Source organism: Amblyomma mixtum, chromosome 1, assembly GCF_055824585.1.
Source record: "Amblyomma mixtum isolate Tamu chromosome 1, ASM5582458v1, whole genome shotgun sequence".
NCBI lineage: Eukaryota > Metazoa > Arthropoda > Arachnida > Ixodida > Ixodidae > Amblyomma > Amblyomma mixtum.
In genome coordinates this window covers 32,001,162-32,028,590 of record NC_143012.1, presented here as the reverse complement: position 1 = coordinate 32,028,590, position 27,429 = coordinate 32,001,162, and the positions used below count along the sequence as shown (strand labels likewise).

The following is a 27,429-nucleotide window of genomic DNA, read 5'->3' as shown; positions in this document are numbered from 1 at the left end:
TTGACCTTGAAAACCGAGGCTCTAACGGAAACCGAAGTGAAAACCGAAGAGCTGGCGAACCTAATTCGCATTTTACCTAACCAAGCCAAATTATGCAGCATTTTTTTGCCCTGCTTTTCTGGGTGGGCATTTGAAGAACGCTTTGAAGGCAGGAATGAAGAAGGTTAATGGGAAGGATAAGTGTAGGTACTTACCGAGTACGGTCTCTGATGCGTAAGGTTGATTCTGAAGATGGCGCTATAGAGATCAACCTCAGCTATGAACCAATTAGCCCAAACCAAAGTGCTTCCTGATGCGTTCCACTTGTTTCGACAACCGTGAAGTCTCAGCCCATCAGACGCCTGCGTAACAGAGACACCCCCGCAGACGTTTTTGGTCGTGATCAACGGGCGTGTGGTGACCGCGGCACGCTTTGATGCAGGCCGAGGAGACCGCGGGCGTACTGCTGAGCTTCTTCCGCGAGTTCGAGCTGGGCGGCCCTCGGAGCCAGAATGCCGGCTACGTGGTGCACGTGGTGTTGGTGCGCGTGCTGTGCGCAGTGTTCGTGCCCACCGCGCTGTGCTACCACGCGGCCCACTTTGTGGTCGTGGTGCTGGGCGAGCGCGTGTCGGGCGCCAAGCACCAGCAGCTCATGACGGGCATCGGCGGCACCCTCTTCTGGCTGGGCCACCTCCTCTTCGACGGCTGCCGCGGAGTGCTGCACGCGTTCGCCTTCACCGCTGCCACAGCTGCCTTCCGGCCCTTCCTCAGCTGGATCTTCATCCGTGAGCCGCAACTTCGTTTTCACAGCGAGAGCTGTTATTTGCACGTTAGGCGAAATCGCGTTGTCGTCGTCGTCTGCGCCCTCCTCATCTGGTTCCCCTCTCCTTCCTGCTCTCTCTCTCTCTCTCACCCTTTTCGCTCGCTGCGCCTCTAGCGCGAGACACCTGCATTATATGGATGTATACGCGATCATGCATGGCTGCGGTTGACACATACGTACCCTGCATCTAGCATCACACACCTTGACTATTTATTGCACACTATAACTCCAACTCTAAACAAGACGTTCAGTTTACTTTAATCCTTCGCACTAACTCGAGTGCAGTGCCATAAACACGACAGGTATTATTCCCAACCCGAAGTTAAGAAACGACAGTACTAGCACCAACATTCCGCGCTAACGAATCTTATGTGGTATTCCAAATTACTACATGACTAAACGTCCGGTAAAATTTTTGCTTGTACTTTTATTAGCTTCTATGCACTGTCGTGAAGAGCCTTCACAAGCTTCGTTTTCGCTCTTCGTTTCAGATGCCGTATTTGTCGTCTTCGTGTTGTATACTTTCGCGGCCATCAGTTTGGCCTACTTGTTCTCGTTTTGGTTCGACAACGCATCGAACGCCTTCTACACGATAGCCACCATGTACCTCGTCGGAGGTGAGTTATTCTTGTCCAAGTATACCTCTGGAAGCACCACTGAGACATCCACATCAACAAAGCAGCGTAATATTTTATAAACTTTCATGACGAAAACACTGTAATCGGCGGTTTAGGCCCATCATTTTAGACTGGATATAAAGAAATTTCATATGTGTTTGCCAGAATCGTATCCAAGCCATTTGGTTTAACGGCGAATGGAAATCATTAGAATCGCTTGGATTGAGATCAAGTCTAGTCGAAAAAAAGAACAGGATATTCTTTGTCGTCGCAACTAACTATTTTGTTGCATTTTTCGCCACAAACTTGTAGCAACAAATAATATTTTTGTTGTGATGCCATTTTTTTCCGTAGTGTTGTGCTTTCCGTTCTACAGAACTACAGAAACGTATTACAGACAAATGCCACAATACTACATCAAAATATCCCGCTACGACAGAACAACAAATCATTTTGTCGTATGTTGGGTACGATTCTGTCCTTTTCGTCTGAGAATGAACTGAATTTAAGAAAGAACAAGCCCGTTATATCATATATTGCACGGTGTGTAGCCTGAAGTAGACGTGCAAATCAGGTGATGATGATGACATTTTTCAATGGCGAAAGGGCAGCTTTGGCCAAAGAGCGCACAGTACAAGCCATTTTTCATTGCATAAGGTCGAGACCAAATACCTGTTTCCAAGTCAAGCCCAATATGAAACCTAGTCTTCTTGGTAATCCTGCTGTGGATGAAGTGCTCTTTATTAAGCATGGACGGTGGCGCCATCTTTCCCTCTTGGTAATATTGGGAACCTCTATGACCACCTCGTCTGCCCAGGAGTGCTGGGTTCCCTGTTTTCCACTGCCGCGGACCTGTACCTGTTCTCGCCGAGCGCGCAGGCCGGGATTCGGGGCCTCATAACGCTACCTGTCCGATGGGTGCCCACCTACCCAGTCACCAGAGGCATCGTGAGTGTGCGCATGTTCTGCAATGAGAGAGGATTGCTCGCAGTTTTGCTTCTCGTTCGTCGCACTCCATGGCGAAATCAATAGTGCGCACCTAAGCAAAGAAGCTAACGCGGGCGAAAAGTGTTATAACTGGCACAGAGAGGCAATAGTCACAACGATTGCGAGTATCATTATTATCAACAAAAACAACAGCCTGACTACGTCTATTGCAGGACAGAGGACCTCCCTTGTCTCTCCAATTGACCCTGTCCTTCGACAGCTGCGGCCACCGTATCCCCGCAAACTTTTTAATCTCATCCTCCCATCTAATTTTCTGTCGCCCTCTGATACGCTTGCTTTCTCTTGGAAACCACTCCCTTGCTCTCAAGGACCATCGGTTACATTGTCTTCACATTACATGCCCTGCCCAAGCCCTTTCCACCCTCTTGATTGCGGCTAGGATGTCATACTGACCAGGGAGGAGAATACTGACCAGGTAGGCTTAGGTCCTCATTAATATATGGACGAGTAGGCTTTCGCTATGGACTACAAATGTGCAGGAAATGCATGAGGCCCCGAAGAACATATTTACGGGCAGGCTTGGGCCCTGAAGGTAACGTGGACAGGGCAGCTTGGTCCCTGAACGACATTCGGACAGGGTAGACTTCGGTCCCGAAGAGCATATGGACAGGGAGGCTTGGGCCCCGAATGACATGCGGACAGGGCAGCTTTGTCCCTGAAAGACATGTGGACAGGGCAGGCGTGAGCCTTGACGGACATGTGGACAGAGCAGGCTCAAGCACTGATCGACATGTGGACATGGCAGCTTTGTTCCTTGATGATGTGTAGATGGTCAGTTCTAAGGCTCACACATGTGGTCGAGGTGCGGTGCGTCTATCGTTCCATGGAGGGAAACAAATCTGTCTTTCTCTTTCATTAAAATTCCTTGGTGCTCAGTTAAAATCGACAGCATATTTATTTCAGGTCTGCAGAAACTTACCACGGTCCTATTCGAACAAGTGAACTATACGTACAGTAAGAAATAGCGCTTGACAAGCTTAATGAGGTGCCGGTCTGGTTTTAAGCAAGAAATACTATTCATAAGTGGATAACTCCAGGCCGACCAGACTGGTCATTGCGTAAGTGTCTGGCTGCTAGCCTAAAGATGTGAATTTTGTAAAATTTATTATTGGCATAACAGCCTTGCGATCCACTGCTAGAGGTGTGGCTCTCGATCTGTTGAGGAATCACTTGTATGAAGGTACTGTACTGGCCACTGATGCAGAGAAATATGAGGCCATGCAAGTGCGCCAGTGTAGCATCAATAGGACCATGAGGAAAGAGGACAATATCTTTGCAAACAAGATTTTACTGATTACTTGGGTCTTTTTGTATTTTTCTGTTTTCTTCCTTACGTTGTTTGTATGTGCGAAGAGGAAGGATGGAAGAAACATTTTATATGCGACCTGAATGAAACCACTCACGAATAAAGACGAAAGACAGCGAGCTACTATCAACTTCGCTATAATGGCGTTTTGTCTGGCGCCATTCCTCATGTAGTATTTTCGCTTTCACATTAGACAACAAAGCGTTGCATCCGCTCAAATCAGGAAGCATTGACTACAGCCCCTTTACCTGCCCTGCAGACTGCTCTCATACTGGCGTCGTTCTGTAGGCAACGAGTTATTAATGTGATAGCATTAAAGCCTTATCAGAAATATATGCCGTTTCAAGATAAATTTGCTGATTGACTGGAGGGAAGTTACATCACCAGACCGGCGCATTCCCATTGGCTCTTTGGCTCGAGGAAGTGGCGTCACCAGGCTGGTAAATTCATATTGGCTGTAATGAAATGACGTCACCAGACGGGAGCATTCCCATTGAATAGAAATAAGTAAGGTAACCAGTGCTGAGGTGACGTCACTTCCGGTCAAGGCATAAACAGCCGCTAATTAGGCCTCCCTGTGACTTTTTCTTTCGTGTACGTGTGCGGATAGATAGTTGTAGCTAGTCAGCGATGCTCCTCATGTGTCCTCTCTATGAAACTAGTTTATTGTGCTCTCCTTCTTCTTTCCTGCGGCACCTTTCACTGCTTTGCAGACCAAGCTCATCCTGCTCAGGAAGGAGAACCTGATCTGCTCAGAAGACAGCCTCTCGCTGAAGCAGTACTGCCGCGAAGACTTTGTGCGCTTCACTCAGAGGCTGGAGGAATGCTGCCCGCCGCTAAAGAATGCCCGTGCGTATTTTCCTGTCGTGGGTCACTTGTGGACGCTGTGTAATGTTACGTTTTCCCTGGTGCCAGAGCTTTAGTTGTGGCCAAACACCAACAAATATACCGTAACAGCGCTTGGTCCATAACCATCCTAAGTTATACTTACTGGCATCAGTTCAACGAGGCAGGTTGCCATATTTTATATAGCCGCAATGTTGCTGTTCCTCTTGCATTCGATTCTTTCCTATTTGTTTCAGACCATTTAGTCGAGTTCAGCTGGATTCAGTTCAGTCAATTCGCTTGAGTCCGATCTTGTAGATGGACTGATTTGTTCAGTTGGAAATGGGTATTAAGAGTCAGGTGTCAAAAGTCCTCACACTATGGCCAATGTAGCTTCCTGTAGATTCTGTACAGCTGAACGCAACCCTACCCACTGAGCCGGATTGTTCTTTAACCTCGCGGTGCGAATAAATTATTAACACTGTTCACTGCAGATTCCGTCGACCAGCTGCAGCCCTTCAGCGTGGGCCTGAACACGGGCTTTTATGAAATGTTTTCCCTGATGCTCGAGGGCGGATTCTGCTTTGTCCTGGTCAGCTTCCTCGATTCCGAGTTGTTGCAGCGCCTCTGGTCGCGTTTTGGGACCAGCGAACCCACCGCCCCAAGCAAACCGTTCCCGGACTCTTCGGCTGACGAAGATGTCCTGAAAGAGAGGCAGCAGGTAGAGAACATCTACAACAAGCGCGACTTCGAACAACACGGGCTGCTCGTGCGAGGTTTGAGCAAGGCGCACGGCTTCTTTCGACCCCGCCTCGCGATCGACAACATCAGCTTCTCAGTGCCAAACCGCGAGTGTCTCGGCTTCGTTGGCGTCCTGGGAACCGGCAAGTCCACCCTGCTCGGCGTTCTCGGCGGCGAGCTGTTCCCGACGTCCGGGGACGCCTACATGGGTACCATGTCCCTCACCCTCCACTACCGACAGTGGCTACGCAACGTCGGCTATGTTCCGTTTGCCGGGGGTCTCCTGGAGGCGCTAACGGGCCGAGAGATGATCTGCCTGCTTGCCGTGCTTCGCGGAGTCCAGGACGTGCCACGGATCACGAGGTCTCTTCTACGCATCGTGGACCTCGCCGAACCGGATGCGGCCATCGCGTCGTACGCCGTGGGCGCCAGGATTCAGCTGTCCCTGGCCCTGGCGCTGATGGCCTTCCCCAGACTCTACCTCCTGGACCTTCCGGACTTGGACACGCAGACGCACTCGGTGGTACGACGGGTGCTGGAATCCCTTCGGCAGTTCAGCACCGTGGTATTGGCGTGCGAGCACCTTCACCACTACGAGAGCGCCTGCGACCGGATCGCCATCATTGCGGCCGGTCGCATCGAATGCATTGGCTCGGTGAAGGAACTCAGTGACAGGTACTGCCGCGGCACCACGATCACCGTGTACACGTTCCCCGACCGCAAGTCTGACCTGCAGCACCAGCGTCTTATCGTACTGGACATGGTGGACCACTTCCCGACGTGCACGCTGGTGCGATGCTACGAGGGCCTGCTGGAATTTCGAATTTTTGAGCCACCGGCCAGCCTGTGCGAGACGTTCGACCGCCTACTATTCCTCAAGCGGAAGCACAAGTTTCACTTTTTTTACGTCAGTGACACCACACTGGACCAGATATTTGCCAGCCTCGGCCGCAAGCATGTTGGTCTTAAAGGCAGCGACTAAGACGACTGTTTAGCATGGCGGCCGGAATAATGGTTATCATCCCTATACATAATCGCAATGGGGGTGTTTATGAAACAGTGAAGATAGGACGATGTTTAGAAGTTTATATTTATTCATTTTCCAGATGAACATTGGAGTTCTTTAATTAACGGCGTGCGCAATCTCCCCTTGGGTGGTCGCGCTATGTATGTATGTATGTACGTATGTATGTCTATTAACGTGGCGTCCTTTACTGAATCCCTTAAGCGTCGAAGTTGAGGAGTGCAAAGAAGAACTCTTCATTTTTTATTGAACAGCTGATCGGCTTTCGCAAAGACTACACCTATTCGCACAGTAAATTTGTTCGCTTAGACGACGCTGACAAACTGGCGTTTTGTCCTTGACCGGGTTTACAATTAGTGATGCGCCGTTTGTCAAGTCAAGTTGTTTGTTGTCAAGTTCTGTTAACACGTCTCTTCCCAGCCGCCCTACAGGTTTGAGCAAATGTGTGTAAACGGCGCGAGGGTTGCGTTATCTCATGGCAGAACACAAAAAGACAAAGTGAGACATGCGGCACGGTGATGCCCATACTCCTACAACCGAACGCAGCACACACCCTCAGTCGCCACAAGCGCGATGCAATGCGCGAGCGTGGCAGTGTGAAGAGCATTTCGTGGACCCAATGCAGCCCAGTTGGCGTTCACAGCGTGGTCCAGTGCAGTTTCAGTGCACTGAAGTTTGATTTCAGCGGTAATAAATGTGTGCCAGTGCGGCCCGGTGTCAGCCATCGCAGTGCCAGCGAAATCAAGTGTTGTCCAGTGCCACCCCAGAATCGCCAACGTGACCCAGCGAACTCTCAATGCAGCCGAAGCTCTCCTGAGTGCATCTCAGTCAAAGCCAGCGAGCTGTTATGCCCCGTAAAAGTCAGTGCGCAAAACATAATGGTATACCGCACTGCAACGCGTTCGGAGACACTTGCGTTACACACAATCACCACCGGTGGAAGCAATTGCCATCGCAGGGTCATCGCTTAACCACTGCACCACTGCGCCCGGAGTGGTATGAGGACTCCCAGGGATCTATGAATGTAGAGAATCGCCAATTTATCACGTATGGGCTTAAGCCATTAACGCTGTCGTGGAGCTAAGTGATTTTACCGACCTTTGTCTGTAGCCCACTTGACGTCGAATCCTAAGCCTCGAACCGAAACCGAAGTGAAACCGAAGTCCTAGCTCACTTAATTTTCATTTCCCTAACCATGTTAAATCGTTCGCCAAATATTTCCCTGTCTTTCAGTTTAGGGCTTTCCCTTTCCTGTATTTCTAGATCGAGAGAGACAAAACCACGAAGCTCAGTATCCTAATACTTAACTCGCCAGTAATTAAAGAACTGCTGTAGTAATTGGCAGCTCTCTGCCCAGCCTATCGCGCGACGCTTCACTCTCAGAAACACGTCTTCGAGGCCAGACATGGGCAGGTCTGCCAGCATAGGAACCACCCGCTGAGTAACTACTGCATCGCCTCGTCAAAGAAGAAGTAAGGCAAAGTGTGCAGTTAGCCGGGCGAGTGATCCTTTCTGCCACTAACGAATGCTGGAGTCCGTGCTCGAATGTGATAATCTGACGTACAGGTGCCTTGTTTAAGGCCAGCTGGTTGGCTAGTGTCGAAGGTTATATAACAGCGAAGAAGCGATGCCGTTGCTTTGAGCTCAAGGTTAACTATGGCAAGCTTTAGACACTTGGTTAAGGCACTGAAACCAGTGGTCTTGCTTCTCTTCTGACGTGGCGTTACTAGGGAATAAATTTCGTAACAGCGAATGTTTGTTTTCATTTTGCTATGGTAGCTGTCCGCAGCGTTTGTGTGAAAGTAGTCATGCCTTGGTCACGCCAAGCTAGGTGAAGCATGCGACGGCTGTAAAGGTACTGATATACTCATTTATGTAACCTTAATATATCTGCATAAATAACCCTTAATTTCATTATGTACTCTAGATACCCCTGTGAGATTTCAGGCAAAGTCAGGCAAGTGGAAAAATCCCCCGTTTAGGCATTTATGTCATTTTTAGACAAATGCCTAAAGTTCTGGACCCTATTCATCAGCCTCAAAACAATAACAATGTGCTCTATGCATATTGCATATACATCCCACCAAACCTGACTGTAGCAATCCAAGAACTAGAAGACCTTTTCAAACGACTGCCAGAACCATACCTTGTTGTCAGGTGCTTTAATGCTCACTCTTCTTGTTGAGAAAGTGAGCGGACCGACAGAAGAGGAAAAAAATGGAAAATCTTATACATTCTAATAATAAATGCTTATTGAACACAGGAAAAGCCACTTACTGTAGCTCAAGCTCGAGTAAAATGAGCAGTCTTGATTTAGCTTTCACATCACCTTCAGTTTTTCATGATTTTATACGGGATATTTTAGACTGCCCTCTAGGAAGTGATCATTGCCTACAGTTATAAAGTTATCGTCAGCGCCTATCGCCCCAACCAGACCACGACGCTGGAAGTTCCATCGAGCTGATTGGTCGCTTTTTACAACCTATGCCACATTAGACTAAGTGTTCTGTAAAGAGGTCAGCACAGATGACATAAATGAGAAATTCAATACTTGCATACTCTCTGCACCATCGATAGGTATCCCTCAAACTTCAGTGTTTGTACAGAAAAAGAACAGAAGGTGTGGCGGACTGAAGAATTCACAGCCGCAAAAACAAAGAAAACAAAGCATGGGGTGCGTTTCTTATGTATACCCCATGGTAGAGAACCTTCTCATTTTTAAAAAAGCTAGAGCCAAAGCACGCTACATCCGTTGAAACGCCGAGAAAAGCACACGGTTGAAATATATTTCTCTGATAAGTAGTTCGGCTTTTTCAAAGAAGTTATGGGTGCAGGTCCGTAAATTTAATTGCGACTATTCAACTTTCAGATTTCCTCTGTTGTGAACCCCAGGTACTCAGATTACCTTGTAAGAACAAGATTTGTGCATACCTTCCACGTTCATATGGTTCCACTCACATGTCACACACGTACCAGCTTCGAGCTGACCGCGTATGGTTTCGGGCTCGTATGTTGGGAGGCAGCAGGAGCGAGACCTAGCTGCCGCTGGGATGACGTGTCCCAAGTTGGCCCTAATCCCCCATTAAAGGGTGCGCTTAGGGTGCGAGCCGCTGGAATCACTGGAGGAAATTTCCCAGTGACTCGGGAGCAGCTCGGCTCCACACGTCGCCAGCTGGCTGGACGACCGTTGCTATCAGGTCGATGATGTTACGGGCTTAGCGACCCTACCGCCATATATGGTGGATCTACCATTCGGACACTATACCCATATTGCCTGAATGTTAGAGAGAACGCTCAACTCTGCCGTATACAAGGCAATGGTATGGACCGCTATAGCTGCCGGGCATGCAATCTGCTACCGATTGGCGCTCAGCCCTCTCGCCCAACGCTGTGTTCCGAGCGAAACCAGGGACAGTTCGGTGGTTCAGGGCGAGGCAACTCGTAATTGCCTCGCCTTATATCCCGCGAAGACTCCGTGTGAAGGCGCCTTGTGCGCAACTGGGGTGAGCCGCCGAATTTTTTGGCGGCGTTTCACTGTGAAGGGCATTGTGATACGCACTCGGGACTGCCGTGCCAAGGAAATGTTCTCCAAGTACATGTTGTAGGGCACGACAACATTCCATTTTAATTGGGCAGTACTTAAGGGTCCTCGTTAAGCGGAGAATCCGGTGTCACGGTTTGCACCTCCGGCGAAGCAGCCTAGGTCACATGAGGCGGTGACGTCATCACCGCCTCACGTGACCACTACCACCGCTGTGGTGCAGCGGTAGTGCTCGGCCCACCGCCCAGCGATGGCAGGTGGCAGTGCAGCTGGATCTCACAAGCCCCATCCATCGCAGCACCTGCCATCGCTGGGCGGTGGGTCGAGCACTACCGCTGCACCACTGCGGTGGTAGTGGCACGAGGATTCCGATCGATCTATGAATGTAAAGTACAGATTAACAGTCTGCATATAATGGAATCAACCCTCTACGCTACCGTGTCCCCATCAGTTTTCATTGGCCCTTCGGACCTTAAATTTTTTTACGTCCTCCATTACGGCAACTGTTGGGCTCTTCTACTCCCACCTCCTTCCCTCACTTCGCGGTTGAGGTGTCCACCGAGAAGTTCAACCGTTACTGCGCGATTTCCTTTCTTCAAACACCACGAAGAATGTTCGCGCTGCCGCGTTCTGATAGAGGCGAAGCGCAAAATCCGATGGGAATCTACGAAATGTGCATTTGATTTCGATTTTAGCTTTGTCTTTCATCGACATCGCGCGACACAGAAGTCTCGAGCATTACGCCTGCATTGAAATTTTTCGATTTCGGGTCATCAGTGGAGCACAGTAACCTCAGATCCACGGCAGCGGCCGGAATGGTTGTGCTTTGCAGTTATTGTCAGTGGCTTTTCGTGAAGAATTTCCATGCAGACAAATATACATACCGTCGATATTATGGAATATATCCTTCGTGATGCGCACAATGGGTGTGCGAATAGTAGGTACTTTCCCCAAACCTAACTGAAGGGAAGTTGCGTAGCCTTGCTACCGAATTTGTTATGAACCAGATATCTTGACGAGTATTCGGTACTTGCACGAATTCTCAGTGAGAAATCGTGACAAACAGCAAAGCGCTGCTTTGGCAAGTGTAGCTGTATCTGTCCGAAGAAAGAACACTGATCCTTGTTACTTGGTTAGTTCGTCTTAAATGTATTCTGATGTACTACACCGATGACAATGATATGCCGAAAAAAGCGCTATTCTAGTTATGAAAGCCTATTGCTAAAAATTATGTAAAGTGCTTACTTTAGAGATGCAAGCGTTTTTTTTTTCCGAGTGAACTTTGATCTGGGTTGCCCAGTTTGGGGTGCAAGAAATAGAGCACATTTTTACATTACAATTAACGGAATATAAATTGACCTGAGAAAGTCCCGCGTACAGCTAGATATCTTCTCGAAGACGACATCTTGAGGTTTATTTGACGAGGCTTCTCGAACACGACATCTTGAGGTATATTTGACGAGGCTTCGTACGCGGCCCAACTCGCCGACTCCAACTGGGTAGATAGATGCAACACGGCCGCGCGACAAATGTCCAGCCGAAACACGTGGCGTCTCTTTCGAGCCCTAATCGACCCAACCCAAACACGAACCGAAACACAAAAACATTTGCAGCGAGCCATGCACGCTTTTCCTGGCAACACGACTCAACTGGCACAGAAACTTCGGGACCAGTATTTGTGTACAGCCCAAGACCCCCGTGGATCTGCGTACTCTTATGCAGGCAGAGAGAACACGGATCTGGATCAACCTTTCCAGCTCCATGATCTGCGGGCGGCTCTCGCCAAAATGAAACGGGGCACTGCGCCAGGATGGGATAAGGTCACCGTCAAGCTTTTGACGAACCTGCCCGACTTGGCATAGCAGTCCCTCCTGTAATACGTCAATGCGATTTGGCGCGGGGACACCCCCCTGCCAATCGAATGGAAAACGGCTTTGGTCACTTTTATTCCTAAAGCTGGCAAACCAATTGACACAGATAACCTCCGCCCCATCTCTCTCACCTCATGTGTGGGCAAACTAATGGAGACGATGGTGCGGGATCGGTTATCTACATATCTTGAACACAAACATGTCTTTGCGAGCATCATGTTCGGATTCCGCCCACACAGATCCGCACAGGATGTCCTCCTGCAACTCAATCGGGAAGTCCTTGACCCCCTCGAATGCCCCCATAATGACCGGGTAGTAGTCGCCTTGGATCTTAAAGGGGCATTTGACAATGTAACACATGAGATCATACTTACTAACCTAAGTCACACCGACTGTGGCCTCAACACATTCCAATACATAAGCCAATTTTTAATGGATCGTCAATCCTACATTCGAACTCAAGATAGAGACCATGGTTCTTACCTACTCGGCACGCGGGGAACCCCTCAAGGCGCGTTACTTTCCCCGCTGCTCTTCAATCTGGCCATGATGCACCTGCCGGCCCAGCTGAGTGGTGTCGCCGGCGTGCGGCACGCCGTGTACGCCGATGACGTCACTCTGTGGGCCACGCAGGGCAGCACAGGGGGCATTGAAACCAGCCTGCAAACAGCGGCGACGATAGTAGACCGCTACGCCTGCCGCTGCTGTCTTCAATGTTCCCCTCAAAAATAGAAATTTGTGCACCTCCGCCCCTCACAGAAGTGCACAACTAAAATATCTCTCTCTCTCTTGAGAGTGGTCCCATACGTGAAAGTGATGAGATACGGGTACTCGGACTCTACATCCACAAACACAGGCGGCCAGACACTACATTGGCCAAACTCCGTAAGGTGGGGGACCAGGTGGGCCGCATGGTCCGCCGGGTTTCCAACAAACGCGGAGGGTTACGAAGTAAGGATGCCTTGCGGCTGGCAAATGCCTTCGTAACTAGTCGAATTCTCTATTCGACTCCTTATCTCCACCTACGGAAACAAGAGGAGGACGCCCTTGAGGTCATCCTTCGCAAAATTGTTAAACGTGCCCTTGACCTCCCCATCACTACTTCAAACAGCCGGCTTATGGCCCTTGGGGTGGTGAATACTTTCCGGGAGCTCCGGGAGGCGCACCTTACAAACCAGTACACGCGCTTGTCGCTAACGGAGTCGGGTCGCCGCCTTCTTGCTCGACTCCATATCCAACTCACCCCTCGAATGGAAGACAGGTTTCGCATCCCGGAACTGTGGAGACGTGCCCTCCACGTGCGGCCTCTTCCAGCAAACATGTCACATGAAGACCATAATGGTAGGCGCCTGGCACGAGCGGTACCGCTAGCCCGATATTATGGCAACAAAACAGGTGTATACTACGTGGACGCCTCCGGTCCTCACCACGGGGGATGGTACACGGCCGCGGTAGTTCACAACAGCAACACAGTTAACGGCCTCACTTTCAGAGCCCGCAGTGCAACACAAGCAGAAGAGGTCGCGATTGCTCTGGCGGGCTGACATTCCAATTCAAAATACATAATCACCGACTCGCGAGGGGCCTGTCGGAACGTCGAACAAGGCTGCGCTCCCTTCCTAGCCTATCGAAGATACCAAAATTGCATACGGGATACGGACCCCGCACACCGTTACCTCATATGGGCCCCTGCTCATCAGGGGTTGGCAGGAAACGAGGCAGCAGACGCAGCCGCCCGCGCGCTCTCTCACCGGGATGTTTTCTCCTCCCTACCTGATAAGGAACCCGATTTTAATCCGGTCTATACGTTCAAAAATATCGCAACATACTATCAAGATAGCCATCGCCTTTACCCTAGCCCATGTAAAGGCCTCAAGAAGGCGGATGAGCGGCTCCTTCTCCGCCTCTTCACCAATACATTGCTGAGCCCGGCAGCCCTAAAACATTTCGACCCCTCCTTTAGCGGCAACTGCCCGCACTGTAGTGCGGTGTCTTCGGACACCTATCACATGGTGTGGGCCTGCCCCTCCAACCCGGCCATTCCCCCTATCCCCAACCCAACCCGGGAGGACTGGGAGGCGACCCTGCTCGGCTGCCACGACTTACAGGCCCAACAAGCCTTAGTCGGGCGCGCCCGGGCGGCGGCTACCGCCACTGGGGTCCCAAACTAGGGACCTCCACCTAGTGTTTGTAAGGATCGGTCCCTTACGGGCTGATCCAAACACCTCCTGTCCGTTCTGAATAAATGTTTTCAGCAGCAGCAGCGCCGCCGTATCCCTCCTCTAAACATTTATCGGCACAGACATAGTTCGGCGCTTTCTAAATAAATTGGTAAATTGGTTTTTGAGGAAAGGAAATGGCGCAGTATCTGTCTCACATACCTCGACGGACACCTGTACCGCGCCGTAAGGGAAGGGAGGAAGGTGGGAGTAAAAGAAAGAAACAAGGAAAGAAGGAAAGAAAGAAGGAAAGAAAGAAGGAAAGAGGTGTGGTAGTGGAGGTCTCCGGAATAATTTCGAGCATCCGGGGATCTTCAACGTGCACTGACATCGCACAGCACACGGGAGCCTTTTGCATTCTGCCTGCATTGAAACGCGGCCGCCGCGGCCGGGTGCGAACCCGGGTACTCCGGTTTCGGTAGGCGAGCGCCTTAACCACTGAGCCACCACAGCGGGTATCTCTCTTTTGCGCATTTCGACGTAAACCTGAATATGTTTATCATTTTCGGCTCTATTGCCGCCGCATTACCCCTTTGAGTAGATGGTTGTTGGAGGAGCCCTTGCAGCCTTAGACCCTGTTTTGAGCCGTCCGCTCTTGCCGTCATTTGGCGCCACCACACTTGGCTTCAGCCGCAGATCTGTTTGTTCCACCGTTCAAAATTTCTTGCTGGAATCTCATTGGCTGCCTTGCTAAATTTTTCTAATATCACCTTTTCTGTCGTTATTATTACATTTTTAATTAGGTAGTTTTTCTTTTTCCTTTTCAGTCCACCCTGACAAAATTTACGCAGTCCGTAGACTATCCATAGATTATTGCCTGTAAAGTCTATAGGCTGTCAGTAGGCAAATCCTGTTGACTTGCCTAAAGGCAATACAAACTATGTAGACAGTTTATAGCCAATCTATAGATTTATGGCCATACACTTTTAGTAGACTTTGTTACAGACAGTCTCTAGTCTAGGAAAGAGAAAGAAACAGGGTTTGTTGACAGGAAATGCAGAGAGGGCCTGAAAAACAAACCTCTGGCCTGTTACTCTGCACTGGGAAACGGGAAGAGGAGAAAAAAGAGGGCCACGATGGGGGATGATGATGATGGGAGGAGGGAGATGAAAAACGACAAGGCACACTTGCCAACATTACAAACGGGATTCAAGGCCCGTATCGCTTAAAAAGCAATAGACAAAATGAAGTATTTATAGGAAGGCTATAGAGTCTACTAGAAGTCTGCAGACAGTCTATAGACCGCTTTTATAAGGGTATGCCCTACTTGAATTAGGACCCAACGGTGTTTCACTCCCGCGTGCGTTATCATGCATGTGCCTTTTCTTTCTTTTTTTTTTTGACAGCGTAAACGTTAGCCATCTATGCCGCTCCCACAGTGTGAGTGTATTCCACGTGTTTTTAGGTGAACGACAACAACGTCCTCGTGCTGTTCTCTCGCCGGCTCTGCCTCGAACCTAACACGGGCGCGCGACTCAAGTCTCGTGCCCACCAGTGAAGAAAACATCGCCCTGTGGACGTCCGCTCTACGCAGGACGCAGGACACTGGGCCGCGAGTCTAGCCACGACCCGGAGCTTGACCAGGTCAGTATGTAGACCTTGCGAACATTGGCCCGCTTTTTGCAGGGTATACCTTCACGACGCCAGAGCCGCTGTAGCCAAGCCTTCAGCGTATTGTTTTTACGGGTGCATGGGCTCCGTCATCCGACCTTCTCGATCTTGCTCATGCTGAAGCCGTTAAAGCACGACGGGATTCATTGGGAAAACGCTTGTCCTGTGCACGTGCCCAGTGCATGCGGACTGGAAGGCGGAGTTTTTGGTTGAGAGCACTTAGGCCGCCGCGTTGGCTCAGTGGTTATTGCGCTCGGCGGTTATTGCGCTTTCTGCCGCCCCCTGATGCGCTTCCGTACGCCTGGAATCCACTCCGTTACCCTTAAAGACCAGCGGTTATCGTGCCTTCACAATACATGCCTTGTCCAAGCCCAGTTCTTCTTGACAAAGATATCTAAACATATCTTCAGAGGGAAGTCACAAGGCAAAAAATTCAGGGGGCACTTTGACTGTCTAAAGTGCGTAGAGGCGAAAGCGTTTTCCGCACCACTTTGACTATGTGACACTGTATGACGTCACGCATAATTGATGACGAAGAAATGAGAAATTACTAATTAATGACTAATTACTGATCAATCACTCAGCCCTGACTGCTAATTAATGGCGCTTAAGCTTCGCCTTTAGTAGTGGAACGCGACCGCGTGTTGTAGCGCTGCCAGGGACTCCATGGAACGCCACCACCCGTTCGGCGCGATGCCTTGCCCTTTGAACGCAACGCTTTTTGAGGAAAGGAAATGGCGCTGTAATTTTCAGTCATCTTGGTGGACACCTTAGCCACACCGTACAGGAAGGGAGGAAGTGGCAGTGAAAGAAGAAAGAGGGGCCGTAATTAAGAAACTGAAAATTGTATTTGACGAAAGGAAATTACGCAGTAACTGTCTCACATATCTCGGTGGACACCCGTCAAAACGAGGACACATCTGTCGACACGGACGCAGACACGGCTGCCGACATGGATTGCTAACGACACCATGAGGCATTAAAAGCTTTCGCCTTAATACACTAAACTGAAACCAAGACCACATACACAACAGCTACCATGTCTCGGATTTCCCTTCCCATTGCCAGTAATCGGCTAGGCTTCGCGTGGTTGCCGGTGAAATAGTGCGTAGCACTCTTATCAATTGAACGTGGTCATGATTTGCCTTCTGCGCAGCGCAACGTCCCTCGCCTTTCGGCCTGCCCTTTGACAGAGTGGGTCGTGGATGGAACTGTTCCGGGGCAAAGTGCTGCTGACGAAGGACGGCACCAGCATCTCGGCCGACGCGGCCCTGCGCAACAAGCGGATCATCTGCCTCTACTTCTCGGCCCAGTGGTGTCCGCCCTGCTGCTCCTTCACGCCCCTGCTGGCCCAGGCATACCGGGAAGCCAAGCAACTCGGACTCCCCGTCGAGGTACGTGTACGCGCCCGAAAGCTTAACTGCGCCGCACGTCCCGGGCTGAGGTTGGTAACTTGGTGGCGTAATCAGTGGAAACGACGCAACTAACGACGAAGATTAGTGGTGGTGGTGAAAACTTTTAATTACTGAAATAGAGTTTGGGAGCCACAGAGTGGCCCCGCTACATGGTCGGCGTCCCTAGTCCGGGACACCGCATGACAATGCCCCGTCTCTAGCCCGTTTCACCAGAGCCCTTTGGGACTCAAGCGAGGAGCGGTTGAGAAGGGCAATCTCCCATGCCTCTCTGGAAGGGGTAGGGGAAGGGGGGAGGTGGGGATTTTGAGTACATGCCCACACCATGTGGAAGATATCACAGGTCTCCCCACAGTGTGGGCATCGCCCATCCGTGTTAGGATCGTAATGCTTTAAGATTGCAGGACAGAGTAGAGTACCTGTCTGCAGGCGCCTTAAAGTTCGCTCCTCCGTCTTAATCAGCCCCTTTGCAGGGGCCGGGAAAAGGCGGTGGATGTCGCTATAATGCGTTATAATTTCCTTGAATCGCAGCAGCGGCTGGTTAGTCTCCGAGCCAGAAGAGCTGGGATGAGGAGCCCGGTGAGTAAGCGCTCGGGCAGCCGCGTCAGCGGCCTCATTACCTCGTAAGCCCTGGTGGCCAGGAGCCCAAATGATTCTTTTGGGTGTTGGATCAGTGGCAGTCCGTCTTAGAATACAAGCAGCTAAGGAGCAGATCTCCCCTGCCAAGTAATGATCACATGCTTTTCGGGAGTCCGTAATGATGATTCTCGAATTGGCGTGGGCGGCAGCAAGCGCTATCGCTACTTCCTCGGCTCGCATTGAATTCGGGGCTCGAAAAGAGAGTCCATCAACGTGCATTTCCTGGTGAACGACAGCGGCCGTGTAAAATCCCGTGGGCGATGGGCCTGCTACGTCTACATAATACACACCAGGTCGGGAGCCGTGTTGTCTCTCAAGAGCCCGAGCCCGCGCTTGTCGCCTGTTTACGTGCATGTCGGTGTCCATGTTACGGGGGAGCGGGGAGACCCAGAGCATATGGCGCCACAGTACTGGGATACGCTCCGCCTCCTCTGGAGTGCAGTCGTGTTGGATGTGTAAGCGGTTTAGCAGGCGGCGCCCAGGGGCCGTCTGCATGAGCCGCGTGTATTGGTTCACGAGGTGGGCCTCCCGCAGCTCCTGGTAGGAGTTTAGCACCCCCAATGCCTTGAGTTTGGCATTAGAGGTAGCCACCGGGAGATCCAGGGCTCGCTTAGTTGCCTTGCGGATGACGGCGTCTATTCGCGCCTCGTCTTGCTTAGTAGTGCGGAGATATGGCACGGCGTAGAGGATCCGGCTAGTCACGAAGGCATAGACGAGCCGAAGCGCGTCCCTGCCCCGCAGACCGCCCCGCTTGTTGGAAACGCGGCGGATCATGCGCCCTACCTGTTCGCCTACTCTCTTGAGTTTCAGAATGGTGGAGTCCGGTCTAAGTCTGTGGTGAATGAAAAGGCCCAGAATACGGAGCTCCTCCACCTCTCTAATAGGACCTCCTGACAGAGAGATGTGAATTGCTGTCCTATCCTTTGGGTTCGCTCTGACATGCAAAAGCTCTGATTTCGCTGGAGCACATTGGAGCCCACAGTCAATAGCATACGCATCGACTATGGAAGCGACCTGCTGAAGGCGGGCCTCCATGTCCCCAAGGCTCCTCTCAGTGGTCCAAATTGTAATGTCGTCTGCATATAACGCGAAGATTAGTAAGGTGTGGGTTTGGGCTAGTTTGTAATCCATGCGCGGCACAAAACGCGCATAAAACGCAGGGACGAGTATAGCGTTATTGTTAAATCTCCAGGCCATGTGACCAACGCAGTTATGGTAGCGCCAGGAGTGGTACTCCTGGGGACAAGTGCTTGAACGCTTCCTCAGAGTCCCGGTCCAATAAAGTGAATTCGTCTCAAGCGGTCATGATGCAGTTGGGTTAGGCCTACATTGCATTGCGAACATATCGGCTGTCCTTTCGTGCCTGGACTTGCCGTTCCTCTCCTGTGCATTGTTGTATTAGCAGCGCCACCTGGAGGGTTAGTTTTTGTATCCCTCGTTCAGTCTGCAACGAAAGGCAGCTAGGATCGGAGCACCACATACCACCAAATTTCTTTCGGCCTGGTAGGCATTCGATGCACAATCGGCACGGCTTTAATTCAGCGGGTTGCTATGCTGCTGCGGGCAAGGACCCGTGAAGATTGAAGGCGAAGTGAATGATCGCTCTTGAAACTAGTTAGCTAGTAGCTTGCCCTGATACCTGCCATGTTGCTGGAGCAAAGAGCAACGTACAAGGTTGCGCTTATCATCGAGCCGTGCACCACCGTGGTTAGCAATGGTTCAGTGGATAGCTAGGCGCTAAGAGCAACACCACGGTATAAGACACCTGGCTGCTCGGTTTGTGTATTGGCGCGGTTGCGACGCGGCAGGCAGCCAACGGGAGACTGCTCTCACCAACGCAGGTCGTGTTCCTCTCGCAGAACCGAACTGCGGAGGAAATGCGGGACGACCTGAAGAACCACCACGCAGAATGGCTTTCGCTTCCCTTCGGCGATAATCTGCAGTTGTGAGTGACACGCTGCTCAATGTTTTTTAATATAAAATACGTCGTCGCCGTCATAAAACTCGCCCATTGACTGGAGGGGGTGACGTCACCAGACCGGGAAGTGCCATCACTTCCGGTAAAGGCATAAACTGTTTCTAATGCTATCGTATCACCAACACAAAATGATAGGTTCTTTTCGCACTCATTATTTGTGACTCCGAATATGCACGGGCTAAATAGTCACTGAAGAATGACCATATTGGCTTACGGACCCGTCGCGGTGGCTCAGTGACTAGAGCTCTCGGCTACCGATCCATAGGACCCGTTCAACCCCGGCAGCGGCGGCTGCGTTTCGATGGAGGCGAAACGTAAAAGGCACGCGTGTGCTGTGCGATGTCAGTGCACGTTTAAGATCCCCAGGTGGTAGAAATCTAAGAAGTATCGTTATCATGAAGTGAGTGGTGTAGTAACTGCCTCGCATATCTCGGTGGACACCTCAACCGCGCCGCGAGAGAAAGAAGGAAGGTGGGAGTGAAATAAGATGTGTTGTAGTTAGAATGCTCCGGAATAATCTTGACAACAGGGACCCCACCTAGTTTTATGCGAAGCATACTACTTTAGCTACCACTTCAGCCCTTCACCGTGGTTATGCGCCTCCAAATCACGTGATACATGACGTCACACCACGTGACACGATGACGTCACGACAGTGGAGAAACGGGGGCCCACCTCGCGGTGTCGCTGTGGTTGTGCGCCTCCAAATCACGTGATACATGACATCACACCACGTGACTTGATGACGTCACGACAGTGGAGAAACGGGGGCCCACCTCGCGCCGTCGCTGTGGTTGTGCGACTCCAAATTACGCGACACGATGATGCTTCGCATTCTCCAGGCTTAACCAAGTTAAGTCTCAGCAATTTTTTGTGAGGGCCGGCCCCTTAAGAGTCGATCCAGTCATGCCTCTCTGTACCAATAAGAACCTTTTATCATCATCATCGGGGACCCAGAACGATTGTGTTTTGCCTGTCTAGGTCTGTTCCTTCTGGCCGGCAGGCCAGGAGTTTGTTTTCCATGAGGCTACCGTTATTGTTTTGGGTGACTCGACTGGCTGCTTGTGAGTGGGATACTACTTAGTAACTGTTTCGTCTTCTGTTGACTTCCGAGACTGCTAGGGCTGTCGCCACCTTTTCTATTGTCTGGATGCATTTGGTTGGTATAGTTATTGCGTATATCTACTGCGTTCGCCTCTCTGCCCTTATACCTCAGTGCGTCCACGTAAATCCCTAACTTGACAGAAGCCAATGACAGAACTAATCAGTTCTGTCATTGGCTTTTTTTATATGTTCGTCCATGATTTTAGCTCCATAACATTCCTTCTGCCCTCGTGGTAGGCCGGGTCGATATTCCTGAGCAGCGGTCTAACCACGCAGGTGTCTCCGATTTCTGGTGCGATGTTAGTAATTTGGTTGTCTTTGTCTTCTAGGTTGAGAAGTCTGAGTTTAATGAGGAGAGTGGGGCCCGTCCTGATCCGTTTACGTCTTCTGTTCTGGGGGTCGAGCAGATAACTTTTCTACGTTTTTCGAAAACAGTAGACTCCCAGACTGTTCAACTTCCTGTTTGAGGCGCATGGGGGTAATCTTAACGCCAAATTATGAGGCGCTTGGGGTAATCTCGACGCCAGTTTGTGCGCCTTTCTAATTGTCGCTTTTATTTGGCTCCGTTTCGTCACGATTGATATCTGATACGGAAGACGGTAGTTGAGGTACGAGATGATGGGCGCTGTCAGTATCCGAATAGCCAATGCCGGGCTCGAACTCGGACTCAGTATAGGCGATGATATCAAGGAGTTTGCGCATCAAAGTACAATGCGCTGGTCGTACAAATGTGTCAGTCGCTTGAGGAAAGGATATTGCGCTCACTAGCGTATCGCACGCGCCACACAAATGTGCATCTTATACACGTGTATAAAAACTGTCTCGAGACAGAGTGGTGAATGCGAACTTTCTCGTTCGCAGGACGCTGAAGACTCGCTACAAGGGGGCGGGCATACCAACGCTGGTGATTCTGAAGGCGGACGGGGCGCTCATCTGCGCCAACGGAAGGCCCGACGTCCAGACCAAGGGCAGCCAGGCCTTCAAAGACTGGCTCACTTGCATATGAGCCAACTCGTCAAATAAATGCAACAATTAGCGCGCTTACTTGGGACCAACGCGTTCAACGTACCCGCGAACATTGCGTAAGGTGTAATGAAATGCGTTGCGTCACCTGTATATCAACAGAGCGGTGGTACATGCAATGACGCAACTGGGTGACGCGTTATGTACACTTTGTATTTGGCAAGTTCCTGAAACAGCATAAATACAGCCCTTTTTCCTGTACGTCATCCGGGTTTTAGCGTACAAAACTCACGAAGCCTGCTTAGTGGTAGAACTTTTTTTATGCAGGTTTCTGCGAAAGCTTACAGTCGCAATCTTTGTACCCAGTACTATCGAATGTGCTTGTGTACGCATTTTTCATATCCATTTGCACAGCTCGACATTGGCTTTTGTATACCTATAATATTTACATGTTTTCCGTTAAAATGGCTTCCTGTCGGTCTTTTATCTGTATGTACATTGCAGACAAATGTATTTAAAATGTGTCCATAATGTTGAATAAACAAACGTTGCCGCATAAAATCAGCAGTCTGAAACTTCGTCATAGCGCATTTTTAATGTTCGGAAGGCGTACGAGGCTAGCAGACGTTAAAAATAAATGCCTTGGGTTCAACGTGGCTTGATCCTAGTTATAGCTTTGTTAAGCATAGCCTCCATTGTGTGAAATATTTCAAGGCCAGGTACCAAGTGGTCATAGTCATGCGATCACGTGGTCATACTACCATAGCTTGGGCCATACCACCACGCAGTTAAGTTCGGTTTGACCTTGTGAGGCATTGAAGGTCATTGTCTTATCCACATTGAAATCTGAAGGTGCACCCCAAGGAGCAGAGCTCCCACTCTAAAACGCAGCGTGTGTGTGGTTCCTCGTGCGTGTTTGTTACACCAATAGTTTACCGACCTGCTCAGAGCGGGTCCGACTGCTCAGAGCGAAGACAGCGTATATAAAAGGAAAAAAATGAAGGGAAGATCAAACATCTAATGCTACAATTTTGGTGGGTGATGTTGCCTACGCTCAGGCTTCGGCCACCCAGGCCGCGTGTTTCGCAGTGACAGTAGCACTGCTTCCGCTGCAATTACTGCACCGGCTTATCAAATAACGCGAACAATTCAGCGAACAGCTACCCCCCCCCCTCCCCTTTCCCCCTGCGACGTTTTATCACATGTTTAGCAGGCGGCGGCTCCGTACACGGACCGGCCACGGTCAAGGGAGCTAGCTGGTACGCATGCTTCTCTCTTACTCTTGCGATCATCATCATCATCAGCCTGACTACGCCCACCGCAGGGCAAAGGCCTCTCCCATGTCTCTCCAATCAACCCTGTCCTTTGCCGGTTGCGGCCACTTTCTCCCCGCAAACTTCATCTCATCCGCTCACCTAACTTTCGGCCGCCCCCTGCTACGCTTACCTTCCCTTGGAATCCACTCCGTTGCCCGTAAAGGGCAACTGCACCACTTTTTGAGAATTTCGAGATATTCAAGGATTCAAATCTATATGGGCTGTAGGCAAAGCATGCCAAGTTTTGTTGCACTAGCATTTCAAAACGATGACGCAGTCGACGATTGGATTTTGTGCTTTTCCACAGAGCACTACAGGAATGCGGGGGAATACAGTGTGAGGTCACGGAAGGCATAAGTTCAAATTACCACTGCAGTCAGCCACGTCCTGTCGTGCCTCGTTTGAGGCTGCCAAACAACGCTCGGTGGGCTTTGCCTTCGGTGACGTTGGTGTTTTTTCCTTCAAAGCAGGCGTTTATGCATTATAAATGTACCGATACCTTCGATGACGTCATCATATGCTCCCCACATGGCACTGTGCGCTGTGGAGAAGCTTGAAGACCGTCACGGTTTTAATTGGCGATTACGTCACCATTTCAAATGCTAGCCCAAAAAGAATTCGCATGCTTTAAGTGCAAGTTTCACACAGTCAAACCTGTTAAACCCGTCGAATTCTAAAAGATGTGCAGTTGCCCTTTGAGAACCAGCGGTTATCTTGTCGTCGCAAGATAACCGCTGGTCCTTAACAGTGGCGGACATATGCCGTGTTCATCTGGTGACGATGTTTGGTTTAACGGCGAAACTAAGCGAGTGTTCGTTTCGCTCTGCGTTCGGCTGAATTGTGTCGTGGCCGACGCCCAGGAGCACGCCGAATCTCGGCTCCCTACTGCTGCTGAGACAGCTTGTCCCGCGTCTGCCGTGGCGAAGGAGCTTCACGCCACCCTACGCGCAACCTCTGCTCTGAGCCGCAAAGACGAAGCAGCCACGTACTCGTGAGGAATGTGTCGTCCTTGAGTGGGACGGCAAGAATGAACAGCCAGGTTGCCAAGAATCAGTGGACCCCCTCATTTATTGTTCCGTGTTATTTATACCCGAAGGTGGAAAGGGGTTAGTGCACGCAGAGGGCAAGGGAAAAGCACGTGGCACTGCACATACCCAGATAACTTGCAGACCACGATCTGATATGACACATCCTCCGACTCAAGAATTGTGCAGCACCAAACTCGACATCGTTGGCTTGTCTGCTGGAATCGCTGGTCGTAACCCAGACGCTCCGGTGGCCGCATTTGTCGTGTCGTCCTTCGCGGTGGTTGGACCGATGGCCGCCGAGTTAAGCTGGATTGCCCGTTGCCAATGCCTCTTGATGCTGCAACGAGAGGGCTGGTGTTGTCGGTGTAGGCGCAGTGATTGTTGTCTCCAACCCTTGTGACGAACTTATATTACACGGTTCCCTCGTTGCCATAAGGTGCCGCCGGTTGCGCCGAAGAACAGCGCCGTTCTCTGTGCGCACATAAATGGCTCGTGGCAGGGCCGGTCCAATCAGTTTTGCTTTCCGTGCCCAGGACTTTCCATTCAAACACACCAAGTCGTCGTTGCTGAGGCGAGGTAGAGCGCGCTCGTTGCGACTTATCTGGCTGTGTTTCTTCACCCGTATCGCCGGCATGGGATTGAAGTCCGGCACTGGTGTGCGCAGCCGCCTCCCTTGCAGCAGCTCGCCTGGAGACCGGCCGTCTTCGGTGGGACTGGCCCTGCAATTCAACATGCCCATCCAGAAACACTCATTTGCCGCTTTCGATTTCATTAGAATACACGTCACGATTTGCACACCCTTTTTGTGCAAGCCCGTTAGATTGGGGATATTTCGGGTGGGATGTAACATGCTTGAAATCATAAAGCTGTGCAAAAAGAAAAAAATCGTGACTGCTGAACTGTGGACAGTTATCTGTGCAAACTTCGACTGGAATGCCAAATCGTGAAAATATCGCGCCCAATCTATCGATCACCGAACTGGCTGTCATGTCTGGCAGCAACTTAATGCTTCATACTTTGAAATCACGCTAGCCTAGTCTCCCTTAATTTCTTCTCGTGTGAACACGAAGTTGTTGGAAACGTCCAAGGCTTCCTCACCCGCAACGCTGAGCAGCAGGGCAGTCTTTGACGCCTCTGATTTCGGCTTGTCGTCGCATGCAATAGCTCGAAGAACAAATTCGAACTTCCGACGAAATAGCTTCCAATTCCGTCCTCCGTTCGTTGTCAAACGCAGGCGTTCCGACGGCCTTACTTGCTCCATAGTATCCCACTTCTGGCGCCATGTATCGTCCTTGAGTGGGACGACAAGAATGAACAGCCAGGTTGTCTAGAAACAGTGAACCCCTCCGATCTATTGATCGGTGTTATTTATACCCCAAAGCTGAAAGGGGTTAGTGCACGCAGAGGGCAAGGGAAAAGGACTTGGCACGTGCACAGCGCCCAGATAACTTGCAGGCCACGATTCACAATCTGATATGATACAAGGAGTGCTCCAGCTGGCGCTGTGACAGTAAGCTAAATTAAGTTCATCGCGGGTAATCTCCATGTAACGGCTTCTCTTTCTGACGACGTCAGTCCGACTATATCAAGTCGCCGAGGGCTGCGTCACCGCCGGGTGCGGTCTTGCTGGAGCCAGGGTGAAAAAAAAAAAAATGCCCGTGGACCTATTTACCCATTACATTTACCTATTATTATTAACCTATTTACATTGTTCGCAATGCGATAGCATTAAAAGCTGTTGACGTGTTTACTGGAAGTGACGTAACTTCCGGTTGGGGACGTCACTTCTGTCCAGTGGAAATGTTCCCGTCTGGTGAAGTCAGTTTCCTCCAGCAGCAGCACTGGTCTCGCGCAGCACCGGTGGCAGCGGCCGTCCATGAAGCAGGAACTCTTGTGCAGGCACCGAGCAGGAGCACCGAGCGCCGAAGCAGCACCTAGCAGGAACTATTGTGCCATTTTTGCCGCGAATATGAATGAAAACCTTGAGAGGAGAAACGTATGGCGTGGGCGCAAGGAACAAGCGGAGAGTGGTAGCCACGGGAACCGCCTGGAAGGCAGTTACTCTGGAAGAAGGGGGAGGATGGGTACCGTGGAAGGAGATAGTATGGCGAGAGGGGATGAATGTAGCACGGTTCATCCCTCTGTGGAAGATGTGGCGAGAGCGTAAGGTGCAATCGATGGTTGTTTGCCATGGCAGCCACGCGGATGACGTAATTTAATTCCCTGGAAGGAGGAGGGTTTGACGACAGCGTAGGAAGACGTAACCGGAAGGTGGCTACCGTGGACGAAGAAGGACGTGGCGAGATGGGAGGATTGTAGCGTGGTGCATCCGCGGAAGCTGCTGCTAAACGCGCCGCCTGAGGAGAGGGTCATCGGTGACGCCGCTCGCCTATAGAGCGGAGGACCGGACAGGACCGCTAGTCGAATAGGGAGTATGTGTAGAAAACTGAAAAGAGCCCTCTGGAACCATACAGATATATGAAGTCACTCTCGTATTCTCTACCTCAACATATTGTAAAATATAAAATACCCTAACAGCTGTCGCTGAATTTCGCATTGCTAAGTATAGTAACCGTCGTGCGAGTTTTCTTCTCCATCTCTCTCCTAATGTAGTTTTTGCTTTTGGAGGCTGCTTACTTAGAATCTCAGGGCGCGTAATTCATGCTAATGCGATATTTCCGATTACACGCGCTATCTGTCCAACAAACGCAGTGGAAAGCGGGAATGCGCTCAGTGTACACGTGCAGTATTGTCGCCTGTGCATGCAGAACAGCGCTGATAACAAAAGACGATGATTGCAAGTTGACATCTCGGTGACTATTCCGCAGAATACCGCATACAGCCTCGTTTGGGCCGCGCGAGTAAGTGCTGTTCCCCCCAGCCTGGCACCCGGGCAATTAAAAGAAAGTAGGCATACAGCGCTGACATTGTCTATGATTTTCCTCGTTAAGCACATTCCGTGTGGAGCTACAAACAACGCACTCACCTAACTTCATAATATGATGAAGGTGCCATACTTCCCGAGTTCCTTCATCAGCGAGCGGAAAACCGGGTCAGGTGAGAGCCGCCCCTCACCGACGGCTGTGGGTCTCGCGAGCGAAGCACTGTTTCGAACCGTCAGCCGAACCGCGATTGCAGTCCAACTCCAAATCCCACAACTATATGCAAATGCATTCCCTTTAATTCTAACTGAGAATAACTTGAGGTGACGTGAATGTTGGCAATAGAGGGACCTACCAGCGGGGTTAATTTACTGGAAGCAGTTCTCGCTGGACGTCGCATGTTATCAATAATTTCAATGGGATCTCTCCATATAAAGGGTCCCCCAGACCCACGCTAAATCGTTTTAAAACACGGGTGGCCGCACAAACAGGATACGCATGCATAATCTCGCCTCCACTGTAATCGTTAAAAATTAGCAGAA

General features: G+C 50.5%; 2 protein-coding genes and 1 pseudogene across 2 annotated transcripts in view; 2 read left to right on the top strand and 1 right to left on the bottom strand.

The window, feature by feature from the left end:
* LOC149365956 (phospholipid-transporting ATPase ABCA3-like) overlaps positions 1 to 6,281 on the top strand; it is a 35,616-nt gene extending 29,335 nt beyond the window's left edge. The window contains exons 18-22 of the mRNA XM_089569496.1: positions 422 to 764; positions 1,294 to 1,419; positions 2,237 to 2,367; positions 4,447 to 4,582; positions 5,053 to 6,281. Coding sequence (XP_089425622.1) covers positions 422 to 764; positions 1,294 to 1,419; positions 2,237 to 2,367; positions 4,447 to 4,582; positions 5,053 to 6,281 — 1,965 coding nt within the window. The remainder of the gene's footprint in view (positions 1 to 421; positions 765 to 1,293; positions 1,420 to 2,236; positions 2,368 to 4,446; positions 4,583 to 5,052) is intronic.
* A 10,457-nt stretch (positions 6,282 to 16,738) lies between these two features.
* LOC149365955 (nucleoredoxin-like protein 2) lies at positions 16,739 to 22,165 on the top strand. Its single transcript, XM_089548716.1, has 3 exons — positions 16,739 to 16,959; positions 19,476 to 19,561; positions 21,560 to 22,165. Exons 1-3 carry the CDS (start codon positions 16,771 to 16,773, stop codon positions 21,702 to 21,704), a joined length of 420 nt encoding a protein of 139 aa, XP_089404842.1. The 5' UTR covers positions 16,739 to 16,770; the 3' UTR covers positions 21,705 to 22,165.
* On the bottom strand, positions 21,806 to 25,266 carry LOC149365954 (uncharacterized; annotated as a pseudogene).
* Between the last annotated feature and the right edge of the window lie 2,163 nt (positions 25,267 to 27,429).

Excerpts from the sequence above, each read along its gene's own strand:
- LOC149365955 (XM_089548716.1), top strand. The coding sequence starts at position 16,771 with ATGGAACTGTTCCGGGGCAAAGTGCTGCTGACGAAGGACGGCACCAGC. Across the intron at positions 16,960-19,475 it reads AACTCGGACTCCCCGTCGAG|AACCGAACTGCGGAGGAAAT; the intron begins GTACGTGTACGC and ends TTCCTCTCGCAG. Across the intron at positions 19,562-21,559 it reads TTCGGCGATAATCTGCAGTT|GACGCTGAAGACTCGCTACA; the intron begins GTGAGTGACACG and ends TCTCGTTCGCAG.